The 27642-nt window shown below is 43.0% G+C and overlaps 1 protein-coding gene across 1 annotated transcript; it reads left to right on the top strand.

Annotated features, from left to right (window-relative positions):
• The first annotated feature begins 131 nt into the window (after positions 1-131).
• On the top strand, positions 132-13070 carry Ostc (oligosaccharyltransferase complex non-catalytic subunit). Its single transcript, XM_034501323.2, has 4 exons — positions 132-334; positions 5570-5663; positions 8501-8698; positions 12504-13070. Exons 1-4 carry the CDS (start codon positions 196-198, stop codon positions 12520-12522), a joined length of 450 nt encoding a protein of 149 aa, XP_034357214.1. The 5' UTR covers positions 132-195; the 3' UTR covers positions 12523-13070.
• Positions 13071-27642: the final 14572 nt, after the last annotated feature.

The raw sequence follows: 27642 nt of genomic DNA, 5'->3' as shown, positions 1-27642 counted from the left end.
TATTCGTTTTTAAATATATATACCTTATTCGGTTAATGTAGTTTCTTTTTTTCTACAGTGAATATCTTATCTGCTTCTGACTTTTACGGACCTGTGGTCCTCGGCTCACGCATGCGCAATAGCTAGGGAAGGCGGGCGTGTTTCCGGGCGGCGCGGGAGGCTGGAGGCCAGAGGGCTGGCCCTACCGCTGGGGACATGGAGACTCTCTACCGAGTCCCGTTCTTAGTGCTCGAATGCCCCAACCTGAAGCTGAAGAAACCGCCCTGGGTGCACATGCCGTCGGCTATGACGGTGTACGCCCTGGTGGTGGTATCTTACTTCCTCATTACCGGAGGTAACTCGGCCGTGATGGGTCGGGTGGGCGCGCAGGCTGCTCGCTCCGGAGGCGCGTGGCCGCCGAGCCGGGCCCGCGTAGGTCTGCTGCCAGAGTGGAGCTCGGTTCACACCTTTTCCTGGAGAGCAATGGTCTCCTCTTTGCTCGCCCTTTCCTTCGAGAGCCGAGTTGAATATAATTGTCAAGCCCAGCTAGTTCTTACTACTTGCTATACATTGTCAAGCCCAATTACTTCTTATTACTTGCTATACATTGTTTGACCCGGGACTTGGGAACATCATTTTCGAATCACTGTGTTCTGTGGTGTGAGTCTTTTAAACTAATCTTGTGGTCCCTGAAACCTTGGAAGAGATCTGACAACCCTTGAGTTGTTAGTTAGCTCAGACACCAGGGGCTTGGGCTGCATTATGCCAAACCATAGGAATGAGAAAAGGAACTTACGGAAACCACGGTTTTTGAGAAGTACTTGAGATTGGAATTGAGGCTTGCAAAAAGATGGTGTAGACTTTTGCTTTCTTTGGGGACAGTTTTTTTGTGAGAAGCCTCAGCTTTCCATTGGGCCACAGTTTTGGTATTTTTAAGATGGGGGAAATTCCCTGCTTCAACCACTGGGTCAAAAATGGAAGGGCACATTTTGTACATTTACTGTTTAGAGGGCAGATAATGGGACTCAGAAAATACATGGAAAGTACGGCTTTTCGGGTATCTGTCACCGAATCCCTTAAGTGGAAAAATGCAAAGGGGTGTGGCTTTGCCTATTGGTGAGTTGGCAGTTCGTCTGCAGCCTCAGCACCCTTTGGAGCGCCTGTCCAGGATTTATTCAGGCTTTTGCTTTTGGAATTTAGGAAGTAGTGTACGTAATTCAGAAAATTAAAAAGATCTTAGGTTAGCAAGAGTAGGTCAACTTTTTTAGGGTGTGTGTGTAGACACTGCTATTGCTTAAATGCTTTCTGAGACAGCTTGGCATATTTGAAGAGGTAGAAGACAGTATTTAACTGTAGAGTTGACATTCTACGGAGCTAACATTAACGGAAATGCTAAACGCCGCTTTAAATATATTTTTGTTGTTTAAGAGAAAAAGATACTACCTGGTGAGCATTAACTTTTGCTCAGCGTTATTAAGCAGTGAATATGGAACTTAATGCATTTGGCTTTGAGAACTTAAATGTTCATTCTTGCCGGTCTGTTTCTTGACTTTTGCTTCCTTTGGAGACAGTTTTTGTGAGAAGCCTCAGCTTTCCATAGGGCCACAGTTTGGGTATTTTTAAAATGGTGTTGGGGGAATTCTCTGCTCCAACTGCTTGGTCAAAATGGAAGGGCACATTTTGTACGTTTACTTGTACAAGTTTGGCTTCTGGAATGGACAGTCTTCTAAAAACTGAATATACTTAACCAATGTTGCTGAGAAGGACAAACATTACTGACTTTCTGTTAACTCAGTGCTGGGATAACAGCAAAGAAAATGTAACTACTCTGCCCTCCATAGAGTGTACTGGAGACATGCTAAATACCACATACTTGCTTTCTGCTACATAGAAGAAAGAGTTGGAAGCATTGATTTCAGTCCAGTGTGTTTCCTGAAGAAATGACATGTGTTAGTCTGAGTTTGAATGGTTAGAAGGGTCATACTAGAAAAGAAAAAAAAGTATGGACAAACGTGGGACCAGGAGACCAGTTAGATCAGGGCTTCTGGCATTTTTCCTCCTATGTGACACAACTTTTCCGGATAGGTTTTTGAACAACCTTGGGTAAATAGGCATATAAAATAGGCATAATGCCAGGCAGTGGTGGCGCACGCCTTTAATCCCAGCACTTGGGAGGCAGAGGCAGGCGGATTTCTGAGTTTGAGGCCAGCCTGGTCTACAGAGTAAATTCCAGGATAGCCAGGACTACACAGAGAAATCCTGTCTCGAAACAAAACAAAACAAAACAAAAAAAAGGCATAATACCAAACTTCTACTGATAGTAACTAGTAAACTTACTTTACAACAACAATTTGGTAAATATACAATTGTGCTAGTTTTTTTTTTTTTTGTGTGTGTGTGTGATGTATACACGTACATATGCATGTATACCTGCCACTCAGAAGGGGACACTGGATCTCATCATAGATGCTTGTGAACCACCATGTGGTTGCTGGGAATTGAACTCAGGACCTCTGGAAGAGCAGTTAGTACCCTTAAGCTCTGAGCCATCTCTCCAGCCCTTGTTGTACTATTTCTTAAAGCTGAAAGCAGATTCACGTCCTAATGAGATGGACATGCCTATGTATTTTCCATAAAGAATGGAATCTTAGCTGAATATTTGATACTGCAGGATGTAGAGCAGCTTTGGTGTTCTTCAGAGTCTGATATTTTGGGTTTATAATTACAAATATTGAGAACATTGCTTCCCCATATATGTGTATTGTGAAATAAGAAATAATGTTTAGGACCATCTCAGAAATTGTTGGAAATTTTGCCCTAATTCACAGCTAAAATTCATTTAACAATTTTTAAAGAAACTCAAACAGCAATTTAGAAAACTAATACACGCCGGGCGTGGTGGCTCACGCCTTTAATCCCAGCACTTGGGAGGCAGAGACAGGCGGATTTCTGAGTTCGAGGCCAGCCTGGTCTACAGAGGCCAGCCAGGGCTATACAGAGAAACCCTGTCTCGAAAAACAAAAAAAAACAAAAAAAAAACAAAAAAAAGAAAAGAAAAGAAAACTAATACACAATCCGGTCCCACAATACTAATTTGCTACTTGGCATCATGCTTTTAGGAGAGCAGATTGTGTGTGTAGTAATAGATAAAGCAACCATAATTCATAGTATGCAGGCATCTGGAGACTGAGCTCAGGTGATTCAGGCAGTGCACAGTGTGCTGTGTGCTCAGTCTGAAGGGCACGTGGGCATGTGCTGCGTTCAGGCTGTCAGCAAGTCTCCAACTGCACACATGAAACTCACAGTTCATTCTCCAGCTTGCATATTCGTGGGCCTTTTACTAGTGGCATTTTTAAAATCCCCACAGTTAGTTCTGTCAGACCTCTGTTACAACCTGCAATTTAAGAAGCTATGATTTAGGTTATAATGCTAACTTGGGTTACAGTGGTTCGAATTAGCTTTTTGTCTGTTTAGTGTGTTTTGTTTGCTTTAGAGAAGTGAGGTTATAAACTAGAGCAGGTGTTTCTGGAAAGACGGTGACAAGAAAGAAGCCTTTGACTTTGGCAAACTGTAGATCATGGGCAGGCTTAGTGCTGTTGAGGGTGGCAGAAGCCAGGATACATGTAGGGCTAGTTTGCTTAACTCTTTCTAAGACACTGTGTTTAAGAAAAGCAGAAGAGTATTAGGAGGGCCGAAAGGAAGGAAGGAAGGAAGGAAGGAAGGAAGGAAGGAAGGAAGGAAGGAAGGAAGGAAGGAAGGATAATAGGGACAGAGAGCTTGAAAAGACAAGACGGAGAAGTTACCCTGAATGAAATTCCTGAGAAGGAAATTGTGAATAGAGTGAGAGGAAGGACTCCTTGTGTAGCTGAGAGAGAGGCGAGTGAATGAAGGTGCCAGGCTTTGTACATCTGTCAGGGGAAAGGTAAGAGGATCCTGTGATTCTTTGGTCAGACTACAGTGAAGGGGACAGGCCTGTTACTGAATAAGAAACACTGGAGTTGAGGCTGTGGGAGCCAAGTGGTGGTGGCCTTTACTCCCAGCACTCTGGAGGCAGAGTTTGAAGCTAGCCTGGTCTTTAACCAACCAGAGTTCTAGAACAGCCAGGGATACATAGAGAAACCTTGGAGAAAAGAAAAAGTGGGAAGGTAAGAGATTGTAGCCGCACAGTGGAAGCTGAAAATGTTGCTGGACATTAGTGATCATTCATGATCACCTGCGTAAGTGGCCATCCCAGTCCTCAGGAGGCTGAGGCAGGAAGACAAGTTTGAGGCATCCTGGATTGTAAAGTGAGCTCTGTGCCAGGCTACAGAATGAGAACCCCTCTCAACCAACCAAAAAGAAAGAGCAAGAAAATGTCCTTAGGCCTCTCTCAGTTTGCAGAAGTGAATTCGAGGATATGTGGCTTTATTTTGTGTGCTAAGTAGACTGTAGTATTGAGCTTCCTTGTTGTGGAGTCATTCTAGAGCCGTGCTTCTCCAGCTTCCTGACACGCTGCGACCCTTTAATATACCTCTTCAGGCTGCGCTGACCCCAGCCATAAAATTAGTTCATTGATACTTCGTAGCTGTAAGTTTGTTGTTATGAATTGTAATGTAAGTATCTGATATGCAGGACGTCTGCAGGATATGTGACCCCGTGGGAGTTTGTGACCCACAAGTTGAGAACTGCTGTTCTACAGTATTAGCCTGTGTTACCACGTTTCTTTTGTGAACCTGACACTTCTTTGAGAGATAATATTGCTTAAATGTCATTCTAAACATTGCTCTGAAGAGACATCATGACCAAGGCATTTTTTTTTTTTTTGGGGGGGGGGGGGGGTTTGAGACAGGGTTTCTCTGTGTAGCCCTGGCTGTCCTGGAACTCACTCTGTAGACCAGGTTGGCCTCGAACTCAGAAATCCGACTGCCTCTGCCTCCCAAGTGCTGGGATTAAAGGCGTGTGCCACCACTGCCTGGCAAAGATTTATTTATTTATTCTATATATATGAGTTCACTGTAGCTGTCTTTAGATACACCGGAAGAGGGCATTATGGTTGTGAGCCACCATGTGGTTGCCTGGAATTGAACTCACGACCTCTGGAAGAGCAGTCAGTGCTCTTAACCACTGAACCATCTCTCCAGATCAGTATATAGTTACAAAGGCTCAGTCTGTTATCATCATGGTAAGAAGCATGGCAACATGCAGGTAGACATGGTGCTAAAGGAGCTGAAAATTCTATATCTTGATCAGCAGGCAGCAGAAGACTCTGTTTTACACTGGGTGTAGCTTGAGCATTTAAGACCTCAAAGCCCACTCCACAGTGGCACACTTCCTCTGGTAAGGCCACACCTCCTCCAATGAGTACACTTCCTAATACACCACTTCCTGTGGCCAAACATTTTAACGTACAAGTCTATGGGGGTCAGAGCTACTTGAAACCACCACACCAAAAATCAGATTATCTGGCTCTTCTTTGATTTATAATAATACAATCAAAGCAGCCTTCTTTATGTATAGATAAGTCCCATTTAAATGTAAGTAGGGACAATTAAAACTAGAGACCTACTTTTCAAACTGAGACATCTAGTATGTGCTGTTGTCTTTCATTTAGGAATAATCTATGATGTTATCGTTGAACCTCCAAGTGTTGGCTCAATGACTGATGAACATGGCCATCAGAGACCAGTAGCTTTCTTGGCTTACAGGTAAAAGATACCGTTTTGTACAACTTGGTGATGGGAAAGAAGGTTGTTGGCATGCCTAATTATTCAAAGCTAGAAAGCAGAGCGTGGTGGATGGCACATGACTGTAACTGCAGCAGGAGGGTCTCTAGCTTTAGGTAGTCTGGGCCACAGAGTGATGTTAAGGCAGTGCAGATGACATATGGTAAAACACTGTGGGACTTATCTGCACTTAGAAGCATTTGTTTTAAAATGTGGCATTCTTATAAAACGAGGCAAGAACATAGCAGAAGTAGAGCTGTATTAGTAATTTATTAGGCAGTAAGGTATATCTTAGTGATTGGTAGATCACCAACCTAAAGGCTGATTTAAAATGAAAATGACAGACTGTTCTGGGGTCAGCAAACTACAGTCATTCTTGGTAACATTTTACGGGAATTAGCAAATTTATTTCTATTACCATATAAATACCAGACACTAGTTGATTATATCACTGAGTGCCTAATTGATTAATTATAGCTGTTCTTAAGCTGAGCTGAGTGATATAAACCATGTGGTTTACAGGCCGAAGTTATTTGGTTATTTAGGTCCTGGAGAGCAACTCTGGGGTCTCATGTGTAGGCAAGGAATGACCTTTGTGATAACTATGTGGACACTTTATAAAACAAGATTATGGACCCTCAAATACTGTTACTGTAAATAAGCAATTTTGAGAGCTTATGAATTCTATTTCATCAATAACTACATGCTAACATTAGATAAGGGGCTAGGGAGATAGCTCAGCAGATAAAGTGCTTACCCTGCAAAGCCGGTGAAAATAGTTCAGATCCACAGAGCCAACTTAAGAGCCAGGTAGGCATGGTGGCAGCCTGTCCCTCCAAGCACTCAGAAGACAGAACTGGGGTTCCTAAAACAAGGTAGCCAGCTAGACTTGCTGATGGCTGAGTTCTGGGTTTAACTGAGAGAACTTGCCTCAGTGTTCTAGCGTGGATTGATTTACCTGGGCAGTGCTGAGCCCGTTGCTGGCTAGAGTCCACTTGATGTGTAGCCACCTAAAGCAAGATGTATTTACATGTGTATTATTATATGCATAGACTGTTCCTGGAGAGGTTTAGTGTGCTTCCCTGGGGTGGGAGTTACACTGACAAATACCATCTCAGGGAAACTTTTCAAAGTATCTTTTTTATTTCATTAGCATTTTAAAAATTACTTTGAGTGTGTGTGTGTACACCATACCATAGTGGATGTCAGAGACAACCTGCAAGTTTGTTCTTGCCTTCCACCATGTAGAGTGTGGAACCCAGGTCTTCAGATGTGGCATCAAGTGCTCCTCCCTGGTGAGCTATCATGATGGCTTCATAGTATTTTTTCCTGCACTGTTGAATTTGAAATATGGTATCATATTATGTTTTTTTTAATATTATGCTTTCAGTGAACTAAATTAGTTAATGAAAAATATATACCTTCTTTATTAATAGCAGTTGATAACCATCTCTTTGACAGAAACTTGCTTTCTCTAAGAATTCAACATACTATGTTCCTGAAAAATCAGATCTGGTTGTTGAGATGGCTCAGCTCAGCAGGGAAGGGCACATGGTGCCAATCTTGAAGGCCTGAGTTCAGTCCCGGGACCTCCACATGCATACGATGCATGTTTGTCCCCCTAAAAAACTCATACAAATATGCCTGAAACAATAAAAACTAATAAAATATTTTGAAAAAGGAATATCAGATACAAATGTACACGACTTTACATGTAAGGGTTTGCAGATTGCTGGAGATGTTGTTGGGGTCATGGGGTCTTAGTTAAGAATTCATGCTTTAAAAGTATTTCACTTTGAAATGAGAAATTTCTTTTTTTAAAAAATGATTTACTTATTTATTTTATGTATATGAATACACTATTGCACTCTTCAGACACACCAGAAGAGGGCATCAGACCCCATTGCAGATGGTTGTGAGTCACCATATGGTTTGCTGGGAATTGAACTCAGGACCTCTGGAAGAGCAATCAGTGCTCTTAACCACTGAGCCATCTCTCCAGCCCAAGAAATTTATTAATTATTATGACTTCAAGAAACACAGCTAGTTCAAATTTCTTTGCAGCTGATAGAATATTTATTTATGAATAGGTAAGGTCTCACTACATAGCCCTGGCTATCTTGAAGCTCACTCTGTAGGCCTGAGTGCTGGGATTAAAGGCATATGCCATCATGCTTGTCAAGATGTTCAACTCTTTATTTTCTTAAAGATTTGTTTATTTTATGTATGTTAGTATACTGCCGCTGTCTTCAGACACACTAGAAGAGGGCATCGGATCCCAATACACATGGTTGCGAGCTACCATGTGGTTGCTAGGAATTGAACTCAGGACCTATAGAAGAGCAGTCAGTACTTTTAACCACATCTGTCCAGCCCAAAGATGTTTAACTTTTAAAATAACTAATATGTGTATTGATTTTTTCTAGACAGTTTTGTTAGTTGATGCTTTTAAAAACTCTTTTAAAGCAAGCTATGTGATGACCAGGTTTTATTGTTTTATGTTTGATGCTGCTTGGGCTAACCTTGAATGTGTTTGTGCTGGGTACGTTCTCCCAATGAACTACATCCCCAGCCAAGACAGGTTTTTACCTGTTTTGCTCATTATCATATACCTAGAACCTATGCTTGCTGTGTCATATACATCTGTTGAATGAATGAAAAGATGACTAAAAGCATAATCAATAGTTGTAAGGGTAAGAATAAAATGTCAGCATAAACTGTTTTAACATAAAACAGAAACAAGGATTTCAACCTAAAGAAAAAAAAAACATTAATTTTCTAGTAACGTTCATTTGCTTTGCTGTGGTTTTGTTTTTCAGAGTAAACGGACAGTATATTATGGAAGGACTTGCCTCTAGCTTTCTGTTTACGATGGGAGGTTTAGGTTTCATAATCCTGGACCGATCCAATGCACCAAATATACCAAAACTCAATAGGTTTCTTCTTCTTTTCATTGGCTTTGTCTGTGTCCTACTGAGTTTCTTCATGGCTAGAGTATTCATGAGAATGAAATTGCCGTAAGTAAAATACTTTGTATAATAAGCAATTTAACTTTTGTTATGAATTGGTATAATAATTACTTGGACAACATAAATTCATAGATTTTAATTTAATACTCATTTAAATGTGAAAAATATCCAAGAACTAAAGAAATTTGTGACTTGCCTTAGGTTATAACTACAGTTACAGCAAAGCTGAGACCAGTAGGTCTTCCCAGCTTTCTCCCTATGTGTGTTCATGAGGGTTTGGTTCTGCTGCCTCAGCCCCACTGACTGGAGGGAACTCATTTTTCTGTAATGAGCTTTCTGGCCACTCTCTCAGATTCCAGTAATAATAATGAGAGTAAGGAGCATAGGTCAAGCCACGGGCTGCTGTTGTTACTTCGTTATTGGTATAAGTTGCTGATTCCTAACTGAAAAGCTAAATATTTTCTCAGCTGGCATGATGCCACAAGTGGAAAATGCTACTCCATGAAACCTTGTCTCATGACAGAATTGTTAAAAAATACTGTATAAAAGATCTCTTTGGATACATGGGAAAGATCCATAAAACATAAATGATTCCTTTGGTTTGGTTTGTGATTGGAGTTTTGTAATGCTGGAAAACTCAGAGCCATTGTGTATGGTAGACATTGTCTAGAGTTACTATGGCTTTGATAAACATCTTGACCAAAAGCAGCTTGAGGGGAAAAGGGTGTATTTAATTATATATCACAGTCCATTGAGGGAAACCAAGGTGGAAACTCAAAACATGCAGGAATCTGGAGGCCGGAGCAGATGCAGAGGACATGGAGGGGTGCTGCTTACTGTCTACTCTCTCATGGCTTGCTCAGCTTTCTTTTTTACAGAACCCAAGACCACTAGCTCAGGGATGGCCACACCCCCAATAGACTGGAACCTCTCACATCAGTCACTAATTAAGAAAATTCCTATAGTTTTGCCTCCAGCCCAACCTTATGGAGGAATTTTTTTTTTTTTTCCAATTGAGGTTCCCACAGGCAGGTATCCTGCCACTGTGCTATCTGCCCAGTTCCTATACATGAATGTTTACATTGAGGTCCCATCCCAAAGGTATCTTCTTATATATGCAAATATTAGAATATTAAGAAATATTAGAAGATCAAGGAGATGGCTCAATCATCTCTATGAAGTGTTGCTTCGTAGCCTGAGGCCAAATTCAATTTCCCAGTTGCCATGTGAAGGTGCCTGTCCTGTCCCGCTCTGGTTCTAGGGAGCAGAGACAGGCAGGTCCCTGGGGCTCACTGGCCAGCCAGCACTGCCCACATGCACATACACACAGAAGTACGCACTCCGGTGCCATACACACTGAACAAAGGAAGGAAGAAAGAGCAAACATGTCCGGTCCCACGCATTTTGGATATGGATTTCAGCCTGTATGAAGAAAACCCATTAAGCCTTAGACAGGAAAGAAGTACTGTCCCATAAGATAGGAGAAAGGACCGTGTTTTGTTTTCTTTTTGAGAAAGTTTCTTTCTGTGCACCCCTTGTCTGTAGACCAGGCTGGCCTTGAACTGACAGGAATCTGCCTTCTGAGTATTAGATCAAAGTCATGGGACCAGCTTGGATTGGGTTTTTTTTTTCAATCTATTTACTTATTTATTTACTTATTTATTTAACATCCTGATTACCACGCCCTCCTCCCAGTCCCACTCTTATAAATACCTCCCCTCATTACCTCTGCCCCTTCTCAGAGAAGGGGGAGCCCCCTATGGTACCACCACATCTTAGGACATCTAGTTGCCACAGATCTAAGTGCACCCTTTCCCACCGAGGCCCAGCTAGGTAGTTCAGTTAGGGGAGGGGATCCAGTGTTAGGCAGCTGAGTCAGAGACAGAGACAGCCTCAGTTAGAGGACCCATAGGAAGACCAAGGTGCACATCTGCTACAAATGTGTAGCAGGTCTAGGTCCAGCCTCTGTATGCTTTTTGGTTGTCTGGATTGCATGTTTTAATGTAATATTATTTAAATATTTTTCCTTTTTACTGAAAATAAATTCTTTTCTCACGTAATAAATATATCCTGATAACAGTTTTCCCACCCTGTGTTCCTCCCAGTTCCTCCCCACTTTCTTTCCTAGCTGGAACCCCTCCCTTTCTTCATTAGAAAAGAACAGGTTTCTAAGAGATAAGATTAAAATCAAATAAAGTATAATAAGATAAAGCCATTGCACTGAAGTTGTACAGACAAACCAACAGAAGGAAGAGAGTCCAAGAGAAGCACAAGAATCAGAGACCCACTCATTCACACAGGAGGGTAAAAACAGTACACTGGAAACCATAAACATTATTGAGATCCAGAAAATTTAAATGTTTTTAGAAGAAAGGTAAAGGTTTGTAGAAGTAATTCCAATTGAGGTTGGTAGGAGATAGCTTGCTCCTCTGAGTTTCCCCTCACCATGGCATACACATGCTCGAGCACACACACACACACAAATGCTTTTTAAAACATAAAGTGAAGAACCATTTACTTTATTTCACACATATTTTACACATGCTTCTGTCTTCTTTTTGGCACTGCTGGGGCTGGAGCCCAAAACCTCTCTTATCTAGGCAGACGCTCTCCACTGAGCTACACCCAAGCCCAGCACCCTCTTAGGACTACTGCAACGGTACTGTAATAATGTCCTACTCTTAGAAACTCCTGTCAGTGCTAAGCCAGCCCAGTTCCGGCCTTAATGTGCCTTAAGGAGGGACTTAGCGATTGTTGAGATAATGGCTGCCTGAAGAGAAGAGCAGTACTTCATGGTTTCTGTATGTAGGTTGTTTGTAATTAAATCTGTTTGTGTGTGTGTGCACGTGTGTAGGGGAGCATGTGCCATGGCACATGTATAGGTCAGAGGATAGAGGGAATTGGTTCTCCCCTTCTACCATGTTGGCCCTTGGTACTGAGCTCGGGTCATTTTGGGCAGCAAGCAGTCTTACCTACTGGACTGTTGTTGCTGGCTCTCATTGTTTTTTTGAGTTCTTGGTTTGTTTTGATTGTATTTATCTGTAGAATTCTCATTACCCTGAATATAATAACTAAGGATTACAAAGTTGTCTGATCTATAAGAAAGGGCCAAATGATTCCAGGAGTGGCCATGGTATATGAGAAAACCTGAGTGAGGTTTGACCAAACTAATCCAGTGTAAGGGTGTATCACAGAGGGGACACTCTGAGGGGCACAGCATTTTTCAGAGTTTTGTTCTGACCCTGCACATTTCTCCTTGGTAGTAGATCTCAGGTGCTCATTGCAGAAGGGCAGGTTGGGACCTGAGTACCACATTCAGTTCCTTAAAGGGGCTTCGGGGCCTGCTACACCTTCAGTGAAAGCAGCTGGAACTTTGGTGTCATCCGTGGGCACAGCTGAAGTCTGCAACTGTTTTCTGGACACTTCCAACAGAGGCAGATAGATGTCTTTGCAGTTTGGGGACTCAGGATCAGCTCCAGGCATGCTATTCCTGGCTTTCCCAGTGCCTCCTCTAGTACGACGAGGGGCTTTGGAATCCAAGCTAGTTTCCATAAAAAGGTTTGATTTTTGTTATAATTTTGAGAGTCCAAAGATTGACTGTGTTCACTTTGGCTTTATATTTGTAGTCTTCACTTTTCTGCCTTTTCATGTCCAATCACATGTTATTTTGCATGTCGCTTTGAAGTTTTGAGAGGAAAGAGAACAGGAAGCCTAGTTATGTTTTATCAGGAACCAAGGGTGCTGATGAGGAACAGCAGTGACGTTGGGGTTGTCATCAGATTCCTAGTAGGCAGGCACTTTTGAGTGGTTGCTTCCTGGTCACCTTTTGTGTTTATGAATTCTGTTTCTGCAGGGGCTACCTGATGGGCTAGCACCTTTTGAGAAGAAATCAGTGGATCCCAGATTTGCTCCTGTTAATAAAGTTTTAAAGGCTGAACCACTCCCTTGTGCAATGTGGAAAAGAATGAAGAGCAGCGTGAACGGGTTGAGTGACACCCTAGCAAGCATAGCCAAGCTGGGACTGGAGGTCACGGTAGCAGAGACAAGTTCACTACAGTATTTTTCCTGATGACCTATCCTAGTGGACCAGCTATGTTAAATGGCATTTTTTTCTTGTTTTTTTTTTTTATTTCTTAAAGAAAATATACTCCTCTCAAAACTTTGGTATTGAATAAAGTGATTATTTTTTGCAAACCCATCAGTTTTTTGGACATGATATTTCTAATTTTCAGAAATTATTGCAAATCAAGAAATACATTGTGAGAGCTGAGATATTTGGACGACTGACCAGTTTCTGCAGTGGTGCTTTGCCTTGAAACAGTGTGTGTGGTACTCTGCCATTTCAGACGCATGTGGGAGACTTGTTTCCTGGACAACGTGATGTGTGCAAGGAGCAGAAATAAATGGATTTTCTAATTAACATTTTAGAGTGTGTGCTTTTTGTTGTTTTGTTTCTGAGACAGGATCTACTAATCCTGTCTGGCCTGGAATTTGTTATATAGACCAGGCTGGCCTTGAACTCTCAAGAGATCCACCTGCCTCTGCTTTCTGAGTGCTGAGATCAAGTATGTTACCAGAACCAGGCTTAACTGAATTAGCTTTTTGATCTGTAAGTCAGTAAGTTCCTTGTGTTGTTCCTTGGGCACAACCAAGATCTTTAACTGTACTGTTAGGTGAACAGGTGCCCTCTTCTCCCTAGCAAATGGGCAGACAACTTGGACTGTAGGAGAGTTTCTGGCATTTAGATAAAAGCCAGCATTCCTCAGGAAGTTGTGCAACCTCTTCCTGTCTGCCAGGAGGAGCCACTTCCCTTGCCTCTTAATATGCCACCATTGTCATACCTGCTGCTGCTGATCCAAGCCCATGTGTCCAGGCTCCCTTAGTCCCTAGTCACCAGTACTTGTTCACAGTCCAGAGCCCCATCCCCCCCTGACCTAGTGTCCTGCTCCCCACCCCCTTCTTACTCTCTACCTCTGTCTCTATTCTCTTATCTCCACTGTTTCTCCCACTGTATGGCTGCCCTAGCCCTGGCCACTCCCAGTCTTTCTCTTTCTCTGCTCTAGATTCCTCTAGATGCCTCTGGATGTTTTCTCTCATTCACAATCAAAACTTTAACCGTACCGTGGAGTGGCCATGCCAGCAAGTTGTTTACTGTGCCCTCTTATATAGAGCATTGGGGTGCTTCCTGAGGAAGTGGTTCCACAGTTCATCCATAATCCAAGCACAATGCCTGCTCCCATCGGACTGGTAGGTAACAGTTCCTTTCTTATTGGCTGTCTGTAACAACATGTTCTGGACACATTTCTAGACCAGTCTTGTATAGTTTTTCTGGTCATGTCTTTTAGTTGTCTGACACGCCATAGCCTTCACTTCTTTCATAGCTCATTTCATTCTAATCATAGAATTTGTAAGTTTACGGTAAGATTTGCCCCTCGGTTGAGTCTCCAGTCCCAAGGGTGATTATTAGCAGCTCATTAATAAAGATTCATTCATTCAGAGGGCTTTGAACACAGGATAAGGAAGATGAACAAAGGCTCTGTTTTCCAGAGCTGGCATTCAGTTATCAATAGATGAAACTGTTAATAAGCTGTGAGATACCCAAATGCAATAGCCAAGGACCAGTGTAGACTAGTGATGTGCAGAGGAGAAGGGTGACTGTGCGTTAAGCTCTGAAAAGGAAAGATGACCCAAAGATATAGTTCAAGGCCTGATTCAGTACAAATACAGTTTCTGTTTGACTTTCTGAACATCTTTTAAAACCTTAGGTGCAATACGGCAAGGTCCTCCTTTTCTTTATTGATATAGTAACAGTTTCTTCTATGTACCACTAGGTGGAGCCACACTAAACGGTATGTTTCTGTTTGAAAAATCTTTGGAAACTAATTTCAAAAGCATTTTTGGGTAATCATTTCTTTACCCAGTACAGTGAAATATTTAATATTTAAATCAACATTTTGAAGCATATAATTAATTATATGATATATTTTGTTGGTAAAATGTACCATGCTTATGTGAAGACAAAAATGACCAATACTAGGCAAAGTATTTTAGGGGGGTCGTGAGTCAGCATCATAGCGCATAGAAAACTGCTAAGAATTATTTACTAGGTAGGTGAGTGTAGAATGAGTTTGCCTACTGGAGCGGAGACAAACTCATCTTTGACTATTGGCTCTCCTGGGAGAGGATGCTGACAAGCATAAAGTGGTTTTGTGGAGTGTAAGTTGTCTGAGAGGAAAAGGAAGGGAGTGGATTTAGGTATGATAAGTTAACAGGTGATGGCAAGACACCATTGGCTGGCAGGCCATAGCTCCAGAGCAAAGCTTCCCTGTCAGGGCAGTATGGCATGTAGAAGTGGCTAGACACTGGGCTGCTGTTGTGACATCATGGGTTGGAGACCACTTCAAGATTGGCACAATTTGCCCGGGAAGCTGGGGTCATCCTGGTAGAGGATCTGAGGTTGCCATCCTGCCACATCCTACAGTGAGTCCTTCCTTTGAGGGAGAGCTGAACGACACACATAGGTTTATGAGTGACTTGTCTGATTCCTCTTCCGTTGACTGGAAAGGTTCTCCGACAAAAGCCATTAAAGGAAAAAGGATTTATTACGGTTCACAGCTCAGTGGTGCGCTATGCTGGGGGAAATCATGCCAATGGAAACTTGAAGCAGTGGCTCACATCACAGCAACAAAGCAGAGAGTCATGAGTATCGATGCTGTGCGGCCGCTCAGCAGCCTCCCCTTCTTACGAAATCCGGGACCCATCCCACATAGTTGTGCCACACAGGGGACAGACAGCTCTTCCAACCCCAGCTACCTAATCAAGATAATCTTGACTAGACACACCCAGGTGATGTGAGATCTCACCGGATTGACAATTGAGATGAACTATTTCAGATTTATAAAGAAGATAGTCTATTTGTAGGATCATAAAGGAGAGGCAGGTGCGCCACGTGCTTGTTATTTCATCGGTCAGGAGATGGAGACAGGACTGAAGCAGGTTCAAGGTCAGGCCAGGATACATAGCAAGATCTTGTCTCAAAACAACAGAAACCTTCCCATAAGATAATAAAAAAAAATGAGACAAAAACAGTAAGAAATGAAAAAGATTGTGTTGTGATCACTGTTAATGTTTACTTGAGTTATAAAATGTGAGGTAACACAGGTGCCCATGACTGAAAAGCAAAGTTGGAAGAATGTTGTTTGGCTGGGAATGGGGCTGCTGAGTGCACAGTGGTTGTTTCTGTTGGATGCTGTAACCTTCCTAGTGCAGGAGGCCAGTCAGTCTGCCATCGAAATAACTACAGTTGTACAGAGTGGAAAAAGCAAGTGCAGGGTACTGAGTTATACGAGGCGAGTTCCTGCCCAGGTAGCGCTTCAGCCCAGAGAATGCACAGGCTAACCCCTTACTGCTGGAGTGAGCCCGCACTGTAGTGCTCCACAGTTACCTAACTTAAAGTTTGTGGGTGCTGGGAATTGAACCTGGGTCCTCTGGAAGAGCAGTCAGTGCTCTTAACTGTGGAGTCATCTCACCAGCCCAAAGTTCAGAGCATTACAACACTTTTCAAATACTACTTTTAAAAGAAATGTACTTAGACTCTTCATTCTAATATTACAAGTTCTTAGTGGACCTGTATTTCAGCTCTTTCAATGACCAGCTGTGCAAACGTCGGCAAAATCCTTAGGTTCTCTGAGCCTCAGGTTCTCTTAAGAAACTGGAGGTAGCAAATACCTACTTCTTAGGTGCTCTCAGAATTAGATGAAGTGGTGCACACCTTCCTGGTTTTACAGTTCATCACAGTAGCAAAAAATTGAAGTCCCGAAGCAGCAACAAGAATAATTTTCTAGTTTGGGGTCACTACACCATGAGGAACTGTGTTAAAGGGTCGTAGGGCTAGGAAGGTTGTGAAGCACTGCCTTAGATGTTCTTTAAATATGCCTTCTGAGCTGTCTCGGAGTTAGGCTCCCCCTCATTGCTATCCTTTTGTTTAGTATATTATTGTATGGTCTCCTCTGGGGGTGGGGATGTGCACAGGCAGTCATGTGTGATAACTGTGATTGACTATGGAATGCCTTCTCTTATGTTTATGTCCACTTAACATTTTTGAGATTTATGCAAGGTGGAAAGAGTTTCTAAGCAGTGTGACACCACTTGACTGAAGGCCAAAGAGCAGCCTGGTGTAATGGTTGGCTCTTCACAGTCTCTCTTCGGAGCCCTCTGTCTAGGATGAAGCTCCAGTAAATGCCAGTTAAGTGCTTGCATTGGCCACTGGTCCACCTCAGAACGCGTTCTCCTCACAGCAGAGGGAGAATGCCAGTCTAAAACAGCTCTCAGAGTCTGACTGCATCAGTGCACTGGAGAAGCGTTATCCACTGTTTTATTTTAACCAGGGTGATCACTGTTTCCAAACAGGACCATAACAATAGCCCTTATCCATGTATTTTATACAAAGCTACAGTCCTGCTCCCCATCAAGAAATGGGCATTATTTCCCTAGCCAGTGATATGTGCTCACCCTGTGCCTGTTTTGATCAGACAGTGGCACGAGTGTCACTGTGCCAGTCCTGGATAGTTTAGCGGGCCTGGCAGCTTCTGCTTCCTGCCTCTTAGAAGGCTGGTTCTTGGGATATGCCCTCTGAAAACCCAGCTTCAAGATCATAAGAATCCCAAACCACATGAGAAGCCGTTTGTAGCTGCTCCTGTCAACAGCAGCTGAACTTGGAGCTGACTGCTGTATCAGCTGCTGGCCCCGGGTGCTGCCCCCAGCTGCCCTTTGACTAGTTGTGTGAGAAGAGCCGAGGGAGGACCGCCTAGTGAAGCCCAGCTGGCTCCCAGTACTTTGGAGCTAGGGCTAAGCTTGTTTTCTAAGGCTATAAAGTTTGGGCATGGCTTTTAGGTACAGAGATAACAGATGGAAACTCTGCTTGGCTTAGGAACTAAGTCATCGCTGGAAATGGGTGGAATCTTGAGATAGAGATGAAAAAAGACTGGGAGGGGTTTCCAGAAGACCAGCTTTTGAGTTCCCCCAAAAGATGAGTGGGAACTCAAGGCCTGAAGACTGGAAAACCGCCGTGAAGGCTGGAACCAGGGGCCCTTGTTGTGTAAGGGTGAATGTTTTGCTACTGTTGTCGGCCTTTGCCAGTGTAGAAAACAGTTCAGAACGAACTCAGATCCAGTACTCGAGTCTGTCTAACAGAAAGCATGAAGATCAACTTTACTCTAGTTGAATTTAGTGGAACTGGAGGAGAGAAATGAGTTAAAGAAGGTATCGCCCAATTCCCAAAATCAGAGAGAGCATTCTTTTCAGGCCAATGAATTCATGCTTTTTTTTTTTTTTTTTTTTTTTTTTTTAATGTATTTATTTATTATGTGTACAGCATTCTGCTTGCATGTATGCCTGCAGGCCAGAAGAGGGCACCAGACTTCATTACAGATGGTTGTGAACCACCAAGTGGTTGCTGGGAATTGACCTCTGGAAGAGCAGTCAGTGCTCTTAACCTCGGAGACATCTCTCTAGCCCCTCATGTCATTTTTTTTTTTTTTAAAGTTGGAGTATCTAAGAAAATGTCTTTATTCTTTTAAAAGAGATTTCTCGTTAACATTTGTTGTAACCATTGGTTTGCCACTGTTTCTGTGTCTAGCTCACGATGGCTCAGCCACGAGGTTCCTGGTCTCTTAGTCTTTTTTAGCTTCTAAAGTACCTTGCTATATGTTGTCTCACTTCATCTCACCATCCTGGTACAGTAAGAGAGACATGGTTGGCTCCCAATGCTGAACACAGCCACCGTCATCTTCCTTTGTCTCCAGTTGCAGGTTGCCTCCTCTCTGCGTGGTGAAGTATCATGACTCACTGTAAGGAAGCAGCACACTGAGTCAGAGACGCAAACACGAGCCACCGTGAAAACACCACAGGATCCTCCTGACACTCCTCGTCCACTCTTCACATCGCCCTTTGCATTGAGGAGATAGCTAGTAATTTTAAACCCGAAGGAATCTGCAATAGGCAGATACTTTCTTTCACCTTACAAAGTTGCCAAGTCACTATCTGTATTACAGTCAATATTTTTAAGACAAAGGCTGTGCTACCAGGTCAGTGTGTAACTTTTGATCAGTACAAGGTAACAGAAGTGTGGATGCTGGAGACTTGGAGACTTTTATATATTGTATTATATATTATAATGAATTACATTGTAATATATATATACATATAATATATGGTGAATATATATAGATATATATATCTGGTATCTTCTGCCTCCTGCCTCTTGATAGATTGACTTTCTATATTTTTTGGGCTGGGAACATGTAAGTATTGTAATGAGTCTTTTCACTTGTAAAATCAGTGTATTGGCTCGGGCAGTCTTTCATGCCCCATTCATCTTTACTGGTCCTTTTCATCTTTCCTGCTTTTCCAATGCATCTGTTTTTTCATCAGTCTGCAGGCTGTGGTGCACTTCCATTTGACCAGCAGATGGCGCTGTTGACATCGTAATAGGACTCGAGTCCTAGTGGGCATATTAATGGTTTGTTAAAAGAGATGGTGGTTGCTGATTGCTCGTTGTTCACGGTAAGACTTTGTCCTAGGCATGATCCTTCAGCGGGTTTATATTTATGTAATTATGTTCTCAGGCCCACGTCAAATGATTGATTTTTGTGTGTTTAGAGGATTTCAGTGACGCTATTAACAGAAATGTCTCCCTGTGGGGAACACCTCCGACAGAGATGGAGATATGTCCCAGGGCTAGTTGTCAATCTGATTTAGTGGCCCTTGCATTCCAAGATATCCCAGGAGGAGGAACTCATTTTTCTGATCTGTAGAACTTAGGGACTGGAAAATGCATCTTATTAAGGCTATAATGATCATACACAGGACACAGGAGCCATGGAAATCCATGCATTGTAAAGTCACATGTCAAGTTATAATTCTTACAGATTTTATCTTAAATGGATACTAATCACGCACTTTAGAGGTTCATTATATAATATTTCCAAACATGGGTTTAGCAATCTTCTAACTCCTTTTTTCCTACTTTTCTCAATGTTGTTCCCTGTGGTTCTCCAGCATTCATTATTATTCTTTATATATAGCGATATTTGTTACAAGGTGTGGGCTATATTTCTGTTTAGGATTTCCAATAAATGCCCCAAGAGCTTTGGTGAAGCTTCCAGAACCATTTCACAGTGTTCAAACTGTCAAAAGAAAGGCAAACCAAACACTTAGGGGCCAGGGCAGGAGTAACTGTGAGTTCTTCTGTTTGATTTTAAAGATTTATTTATTTTTATTTATATGAAATCTGTCGCTGTCTTCAGACACACCAGAAGAGGGCGTTGGGTCCAATTATAGATGGTTGTGCGTTACCATGTGGTTGCTGGAAATTGAACTCAGGGCCTCTGGAAGAGCAGTCAGTGCTCTTAACTGCTGAGCTATTTCTCTAGCTCCTGAGTCCCTCAGACCTGTCATGTTTCCCGTGTCTCTTCCCTGGGGTGTCCAGAGGTTGAAAGTAACCTGTGCAGGTCAATTCATCACATTCATCGTGACTAGACTTGGTGGCTTCATGTCCATAGTTGAGCACTGCGCCTGGTCAGTATTTTGAGAAGAAGGCTTACGGTATCAGCAAAGACTGAATATCTGTACAGGCAGGCTTGCTTTTTCTTTCTTACCTCCACTGCCGAGTTCTCTGAAAAAAATTTACATACCCAGTTGTTACTAAAGTAAAACTTTAATAATCCAATTTCCCAAAGAAGGCTGATAGTTTTCCTCACCCAGATTTGTGTTGGATTTCTTCCTCAGAGTACGTTAATCAGGGTTTCTGAACCACATGAGTGAACAGAGAGCAAAGTCAGTCTGTCTGGTGGAACTTTTAACACATTAAATGCCTAATTCTTTTCTTTCAAAAGGTTTATTACTGGAAAGCTTTGATCTCTTTTTCTTAGTTGGGGTTACTCTTGCTGTGGTGAAACACCATGATCAAGTAACTCGGGGAGGAAAGGGTTTATTTATTTGGCTTATTCATCCATATCACTGTTTGTTATCAAAAGAAGTCAGGACAGGAACTCATACAGGGCAGGAACCTGGAGGCAGGAGCTGATGCAGAGGCCATGGAGAGGTGCTGCTTGCTGGCTTGCTCCTCATGGCTTGCTCAGCCTGTTTTCTTATAGAACCCAGGACCACCAGCCCAGGGGATGCACCATCTACAATGGGCTGGGCCCTCCCCCATCAATCACTAATACAAAAATGACCCACAGACTTGCCTATAGCCCAATCTTAAGGAGGCATTTTCTTTTTAAATATTATTTATTTAATGTATTTGAGTACACTGTAGCTGTCTTCTGACAGTCCAGAGGAGGGCATCAGATTCCATTACAGATGGTTGTGAGCCACCATGCGGTTGCTGGGAATTGAACTCAGGACCTCTGGAAGAGCAGTCAGTGCTCTTAACCACTGAGCCATCTCTGCAGCCCAGGAGGCATTTTCTTAATAGAGGTTCTTTGCCTCTCAGGTCACTTCAGCTTGTGTTGACATAAAACTAGTCAGCACAGTCTCCATGGGAGTATTGGTAGCAGACTAGCTAAAGTTTAGTGAGAGCGTATTATGTACTAGCTATTGATCCAGGCTCTTCTCATGTAACACCTCACACCAGTCTCCCAGAACTGTTCTGAATCAGTGCTCTTAGTCCACTTCTCAGATGAAGAAATGAGGCTCAGACAGGCTTTGTGGTACCAAGTGGCCAGCCAGTCTGAATCCAGTCTGTGCTCTTAACCACAATGGTGGTGGCCTTCACTTGACTTCGAAGGAGTAGGAATCTTTCAATACTGATTCTCATTTGTTTTGATTGGTGGTTTTTATTGTTTGGTGTGTGTGTGTGTGTGTGTGTGTGTGTGTGTGTGTGTGTATGTGTGTGTGTTTCAATAGGATCTCTTTATGTAGCCATGGCTGACCTGAAACTTGCTGTGTAGATCAGGCTGGCCTTGAACTCACAGAGATCCACTTGGCTTTGCATCCCAAGTGATGAGATTAAAGGTGAGTGTGGCCATGCAGGCTTCAGTACTGATATCTGTCTGCCTATCTGTCTGTCTGTCTGTCTGTCTGTCTGTCTGTCTGTCTATCTAGGTTTTTGAAGACAGGTTTCTCTGTGTAGTCCTAGCTGTCCTGGAGCTCACTCTGTAGTCCAGGCTTGCCTGCCTCTGCCTCCTAAGCATTGGGCTTAAAAGGATGTATACACCACCACTTCCTGGAAAGTACTGATCTTTTTTTTTAAATCTACTAGAATGGAAATTTTTAAAATAATTGTTTTTCACTTAAAATTTGACAACATTTCTCATAGCTAACCTCTAGCTATATTTTCACATTTACACATTGTGTAACTGTAAATATACAGAAACATTGCTCTTATCTATGTATTTTATCATTTTGGTCTTACTCATTTCTGTTCCTAAAAGACACACACACACACACACACACACACACACACACACACACACACACAGCTTAGTGTAGAGTGCCATGCATGTATCTCCTATATCTTAATGCATGTTTGGGCATTTAAGTAGAAGAACTAGTGCTGACAGCCACAATATTAACAAAGTATATTCCTGTTGATTCTCAGTACAAGTATAGTTAACATGGCCTTTAGCTCATTGAGATTTAGAAAAAATGTTTTCATACAATTTTCTTCTGGAAGCCTGTTTGTTTGACTCTACCTAAATTATGCATAGATTACATTTGCACACTTTGCTTCCTTTGCATAATGTAGCATCTATATTAATTTTAATAAACTGAGGCGCAAAGAAGACAACATGTTCCTGAAGGTGGCTCGTGTCTTCAGCCATGAAGTTACTGTGAACTTAAAAACGAGAACCTCTCATTAAATAATGAGATCCCAGCAGTTGTGATAACCCATTTTAGGTGATAGGTCGAGACTCTCAGGAGATGTTTGGGCACACCCAGCTCCAACCCAGGTGGCTTGGGTGTGAACTCAGGAGATGCGTTTTCGACAGATGGTCCACAGGTGACCAGGGCATAGACTGGATGGATCTCCTTGGACTGTAAAGAAAAAAAAAATCTCTCAAGCCGAGGTTCCCACCCTGGCAGTGTAGGTAATTGGAAGACCTACTTGACAAGATGATTTCAAGAAAGGAGAAACGTACCTCGAACTCTTAGATACTGATAGAGTCATTTAATACCCAGCCTTTGAGCTCCACTCGCCAATGATATTTCATTTGACTGGTTATGGCTGTGCACTTGTGGTTAAAATCCACAGGACACAAGCCTATGTGCCCCCCCTAAGATATATTTATTTTATATATTATTTATTTTATATATAGGAGTACACTGTAGCTGTCTTCAGACACACCAGAAGAGGGCATTAGATCCCATTACAGATGGTTGTGAACCACCATGTGGTGGCTGGGAATTGAACTCAGGACCTCTGGAAGAGTAGACAGTGCTCTTAACCGCTGAGCCATCTCTCCAGCCCCCCATGTGGCCCTTCCTAAGAGGCCTCTACCCCCTTTACTACTGACCTCACCTCCTAGTCTACTTGTTTGCTTTATTCAACTGCTTCCCTTTGGTCATGACATTCACAGTCAGTCTAGGGCCTTGCTCTCACTTTACCTGAATGGCCCACTCCCTTTTCTCTTCCAAATATGTTCAAAATAGTAGTTTTATACAATGAGGCTTTTCTTTGTCTCCCATTGAAAAAAATCAAGACTCCCCTGTTTCTCTCCACAGCACTTGCCACTCTTTAATATATTATATAACTGACATTTATTTTGTTTATCTAGACATGAGCTACATGAAATCAGAGGTGCAGCCTAGTGTGTGGGACGCAATACATGCTCAATAACTCTCCAGTACCTGGCTACATAAAACGCCTCAGGAAAATACATTCAAGAACGGGTTAATTGGCTGAGTAGTCCAGGCTAGTTGGCATCATTTCTGCTTTTCCTGTTTGATGGATTTTTTTTTATTTGCTTAGCCTCACCCCATTTGAGGCTGCCAATTGAACCTGGGACCCCACATGCCAGGGGTGTGCTCTGCCAGCTTACTCGGTCATACTTGAACTGGCTCTAACTACCAGCATCCTTGATTCCATCCGCCATCCCTCTGATTTTCTGTAGTTGCTCCCATGAGTTTTCACTGTTTGTTCTATTTAGTTGAGTGCGTTTGGTAGAGGGGCCAAGGCTATGCAAGCCCCATGGTAAATCAAGCTCATAGCATACACATCGCCAGGAAAGGGTTTCTCTCTTCATCCAAATGCTGCGTCACGCAAGGTTTTATTTGACAGTAAACAAGTTGACCAACTAATTGATCGTCAGCTATGTCACTTGAGTTCCATGAACATTTAGTGAATTGGTAGTCACCGTCATTTTTGACACCGTTTGTGTTTTGTTCTGTTTTGTAACCTGGGTCACTTCTTCTAAAACCAACAGTGCCAGGCTCTGGAACTGCACCCTGTTTGTCAGTTAATAAGCTGGGCCTGTTACTGTTTCATGGATATTGGCAGAAAACTTGAGACTTCTGGGTCAAAGACAAAGGACTTTGTTACAGTGGCATGGGGACAACAGTCTCCAGGCTCCACAGAGTAGCGATAGATGCTGTGCACGTAGGTGACTGGCTCCCAGATGCACTGAGTTTAGTGATGTGCTGTTTTATAGTTTGTGGAAGGGGAGGGAGGGAAACCTGTCTGTGAGGGACAGTTATCTCATTCCATCAGTGTGGTGGGCTGCAAACACAGCCCTGAGAAATGGCCTGGGGAAAGAGCAGCCACGGCTTCACATGCTTGGCAAGAAAGTGCAGGGCTACTCAGCCCCTGTAACTTTTGTCTTTCCTATTATATTCAGATAATTAGCTATGACACTGGCTCACCCTTAGTCCAGTCCAGACAGGCTTAAGGCCCCGCTGTGTCCCTTTCTGTGTGGGAATTTAAACAAATTCTTTCTACTTCCTTCCTTCTCCTCCTCTTTACAGTGGTGCTGCCCATCCCATGGGTTGGCATGAAATGAAGGGGTGACTGCAGTAGGTACAGAGGGCTGAGATTGTCAAGAGTCTGTTTTTAAAAATTGGATATTTTATTTATTTACATTTCAAATGTTATCCCCTTTCCAGGTTTCCCCTCTGCAGACACTCTATCCTATCCCCCCTTAGCCTACTTCTACGAGGCTGCTCTCCCACCCACTCACCCACTTCCACCTCACCACCCTAGCATTCCTCTACACTGGGGCATCAGGCCTTCACAGGACCAAGGGCCTCCCCTCCCATTGTTGCCAGATAAGGCCCCTTCAGCTCCTTCCCTGTGCTCAGTCTGATGGTTGGCTTCGAGCATTCACGTCTGTACTGGTCAGGGTGTGGCAGAGCCTCTCAGGAGACAGCTGTCTCAAGCTCCTGTCAGCAAGCACTTCTTGGCATCAGCAATAGTGTCTGGGTTTGGTGTTTGTATGTGGGATGGATCCCCAGGTGCGGCAGTCTCTGGATGGCCTTTCCTTCGGTCTCTGCTCCACTCTTTGTCCCTGTATTTCCTTTAGACAGGAATAATTCTGGGTTAAAATTTTGGAGATGAGTGGGCCCCCATCCCTCAACCGGGGAGCCATGTCTAACCTCTGGACATGGTCTCGACAGTTTCTCCTTCCCCTTTGTGGGGTATTTCAGCTAATGTCATCCCCATGGGGTTCTGGCATCTGAGATTTTCTGGTGGCTACCTCCAATTCTCCATACCCCATTACTACACACCTCTGCTGAGTTTCCTGACCTCTGTCCATCTCCTCCATCTCCTCCCATACCTGATTCTTCCCCTCTCTTCCCCTCCCCCTCTCCTCTTCCTCCCAAATCCCTTACACCCTCTACTTCCCTTGATTATTTTGTTCCCACTTCTAAGTAGGACTGAAGCATCCATTCTCTGGTCCTCCTTCCTCTTGAGCTTCATGTGGTCTGTGAGTTGTATCCTGAGTATTCCACACTCTTTGCCTTATCATTGAGTACATACCATGTGTGTTCTTTTGTGACTGAGTTACCTCACTCAGGATGATATTTTCTAGATCCATCCATTTGCCTGTCAAGAGTCTTAATGTGCCCATCACCACTGACTTTCTCTGCTTACAGGGCAGTTTACCTGAATGCCAGCCATGTTGCTTCTGTCCACTGGATGAGGGATACTTTGTAGCATACGTGTCAAGATGCTCAGGGGACTAAGTTTATTTCTTCTAAAGGATTCTGCTAACTGTGAAGTGTTCTTTCAAATACAGTGATAGATAGTAGATATAAACCCTTGCTCTTGGGGAGATTATATTTGAGAATGGGAGATGTACCTCAAATTAGTACATAGTGTGATGTAGACAAACATGAAGAAAAATTAATCGTGGTAAGGATATGGTGATCAGAAGCTCATACAGGTAAAGTGTTTGGCAAACACTGTGTGCTATTGTGGTTTGTCTGAGTTCAAGAAGAGGCCATCGGTGGCTTAACTTAGAAGGAGCTTCGGCACTGGAAAAACTTGGCATGAGTGGTTATGTATTTCATAGGAAACGAAGACACATTCATGTTAAGTTGTGATTTGATATCATACTTAGGTGGAGCACTTTTAAAACCTTGAAAAGACCTTTCAAGTTGATTATTTTAAACCTAGGATATAAGAAGAGATACCAAAACGAGGGAAGCTTTGAGTACCTGTTCATAACACTTGTTCTCTATGTGACGTTTCTAGGGGTTGGTGTTCTTCATGGAAAGATTCAAAGAGACCAGAGTTTGAAGCTGTGTAATAGACGAACCATTTGGGCTTCCACTGATGTGCTTCCTGTCTGAGAGAAGTGATTACCGCCAAGTATTAGTAGCCAGGGCTCCCTGCACTGAATTCTGTAGCTCATCTGCTTGGCTCTGAATTCATCCACAGAGGCCGACTAAGCCTAGGGCAGCTCTTCAGGGGCTGGCAGGCAGCTTTTTATCAAGACTATCAGAAACATAACACAATCAGCTGTGAAAAATGATGCAAACACACACACACACACACACACACAACACACACACATACACAGCAGCAAGACTGACAGAGATAGTGTTCATAAAAGCTACAGATGCAGAGGGACAGGCAGTGGAGGTGACAGCAGAGATGACTAGATGACCAGTCTACCATGCCACTCTGAGCAACTGCACAGGGCTGATGAGTTGACTGCTAAGAACACTTCCTCCCCTCTCCTTGGTAATCCAGGCAACTTGACCATGAAGGCTGAAAGAGCCCAGTCATCTGTTCTTGATGATGCTGGTCTACACCTGACTGAACTTGTCCTCTACAGTTAGGTCAGGTCAAAGATAAAAACAGAAGGGACGAGTCATTCTTTCCATGTTCTTTGCTCTAGGTCAGGACATGAACACGGCTCAGAGAGGACTAGCCTGGAGGACTGTAGTAACTCCCAGTGCTGAGAGGTTAGTTACTACGAGTGAGCATTCCAGCAGACTTAGGTTTGGGATTTGATTCACAGCCCTGGAAGCTGCTCTGGAGCCTCTTTAAAGGAATAGGCTGCCTCCAAGATTGCTTTAGACAAGAGAGAGTGTCTAGCTCAGGCTTCTGGCACTGGTTTCTCCTGGCTGCATAGACCCATTGTAATTGAACTCACAAGGGAGGAGGAAGGAACAGGATTGAGCTGTGTTGGCCAGTTCTAGTCTGGAGAAAAGTAAGGCTGCTTTGTGTTAGGTAGGGAATTATCTGTAGAAACTGATGTATCTGAAGACTGACATGTCTTCAGATTAGGTCCTGTTGAAAGACAGGATGACCTAAGTCAGCAGGCACCCTTGGAAAGGGCAGCTACCTTTCCAGGCCTTTGGCTTCTTCAGCAGTTAGAGGATCAAGTGTGGCCTCTGAAGTCTGAGTGGCAACAGTCTTAGAGTCAAACAGGAAAACATAACAAGTAGGTACCCTGGCCGCTTCATCCCAGCTGGGACTACCACAGGGGAGAGTTCTTCATGATAGATCAAATGCCATGAGTATAGAACATTATATAAAGTTT

Source organism: Arvicanthis niloticus, chromosome 4, assembly GCF_011762505.2.
Source record: "Arvicanthis niloticus isolate mArvNil1 chromosome 4, mArvNil1.pat.X, whole genome shotgun sequence".
NCBI classification, from domain to species: domain Eukaryota; kingdom Metazoa; phylum Chordata; class Mammalia; order Rodentia; family Muridae; genus Arvicanthis; species Arvicanthis niloticus.
Note: the sequence above shows the minus strand (reverse complement) of the source record. Positions and strands in the feature narration are given on the sequence as shown.

What these genes read in the sequence shown, in the direction of transcription:
- Ostc (XM_034501323.2), top strand. Translation starts at nt 196, where the DNA reads ATGGAGACTCTCTACCGAGTCCCGTTCTTAGTGCTCGAATGCCCCAAC. An exon ending in TTACTTCCTCATTACCGGAG is followed by an intron (nt 335 to 5,569) that starts GTAACTCGGCCG and finishes TCTTTCATTTAG; the next exon opens with GAATAATCTATGATGTTATC. An exon ending in GTAGCTTTCTTGGCTTACAG is followed by an intron (nt 5,664 to 8,500) that starts GTAAAAGATACC and finishes TTTGTTTTTCAG; the next exon opens with AGTAAACGGACAGTATATTA.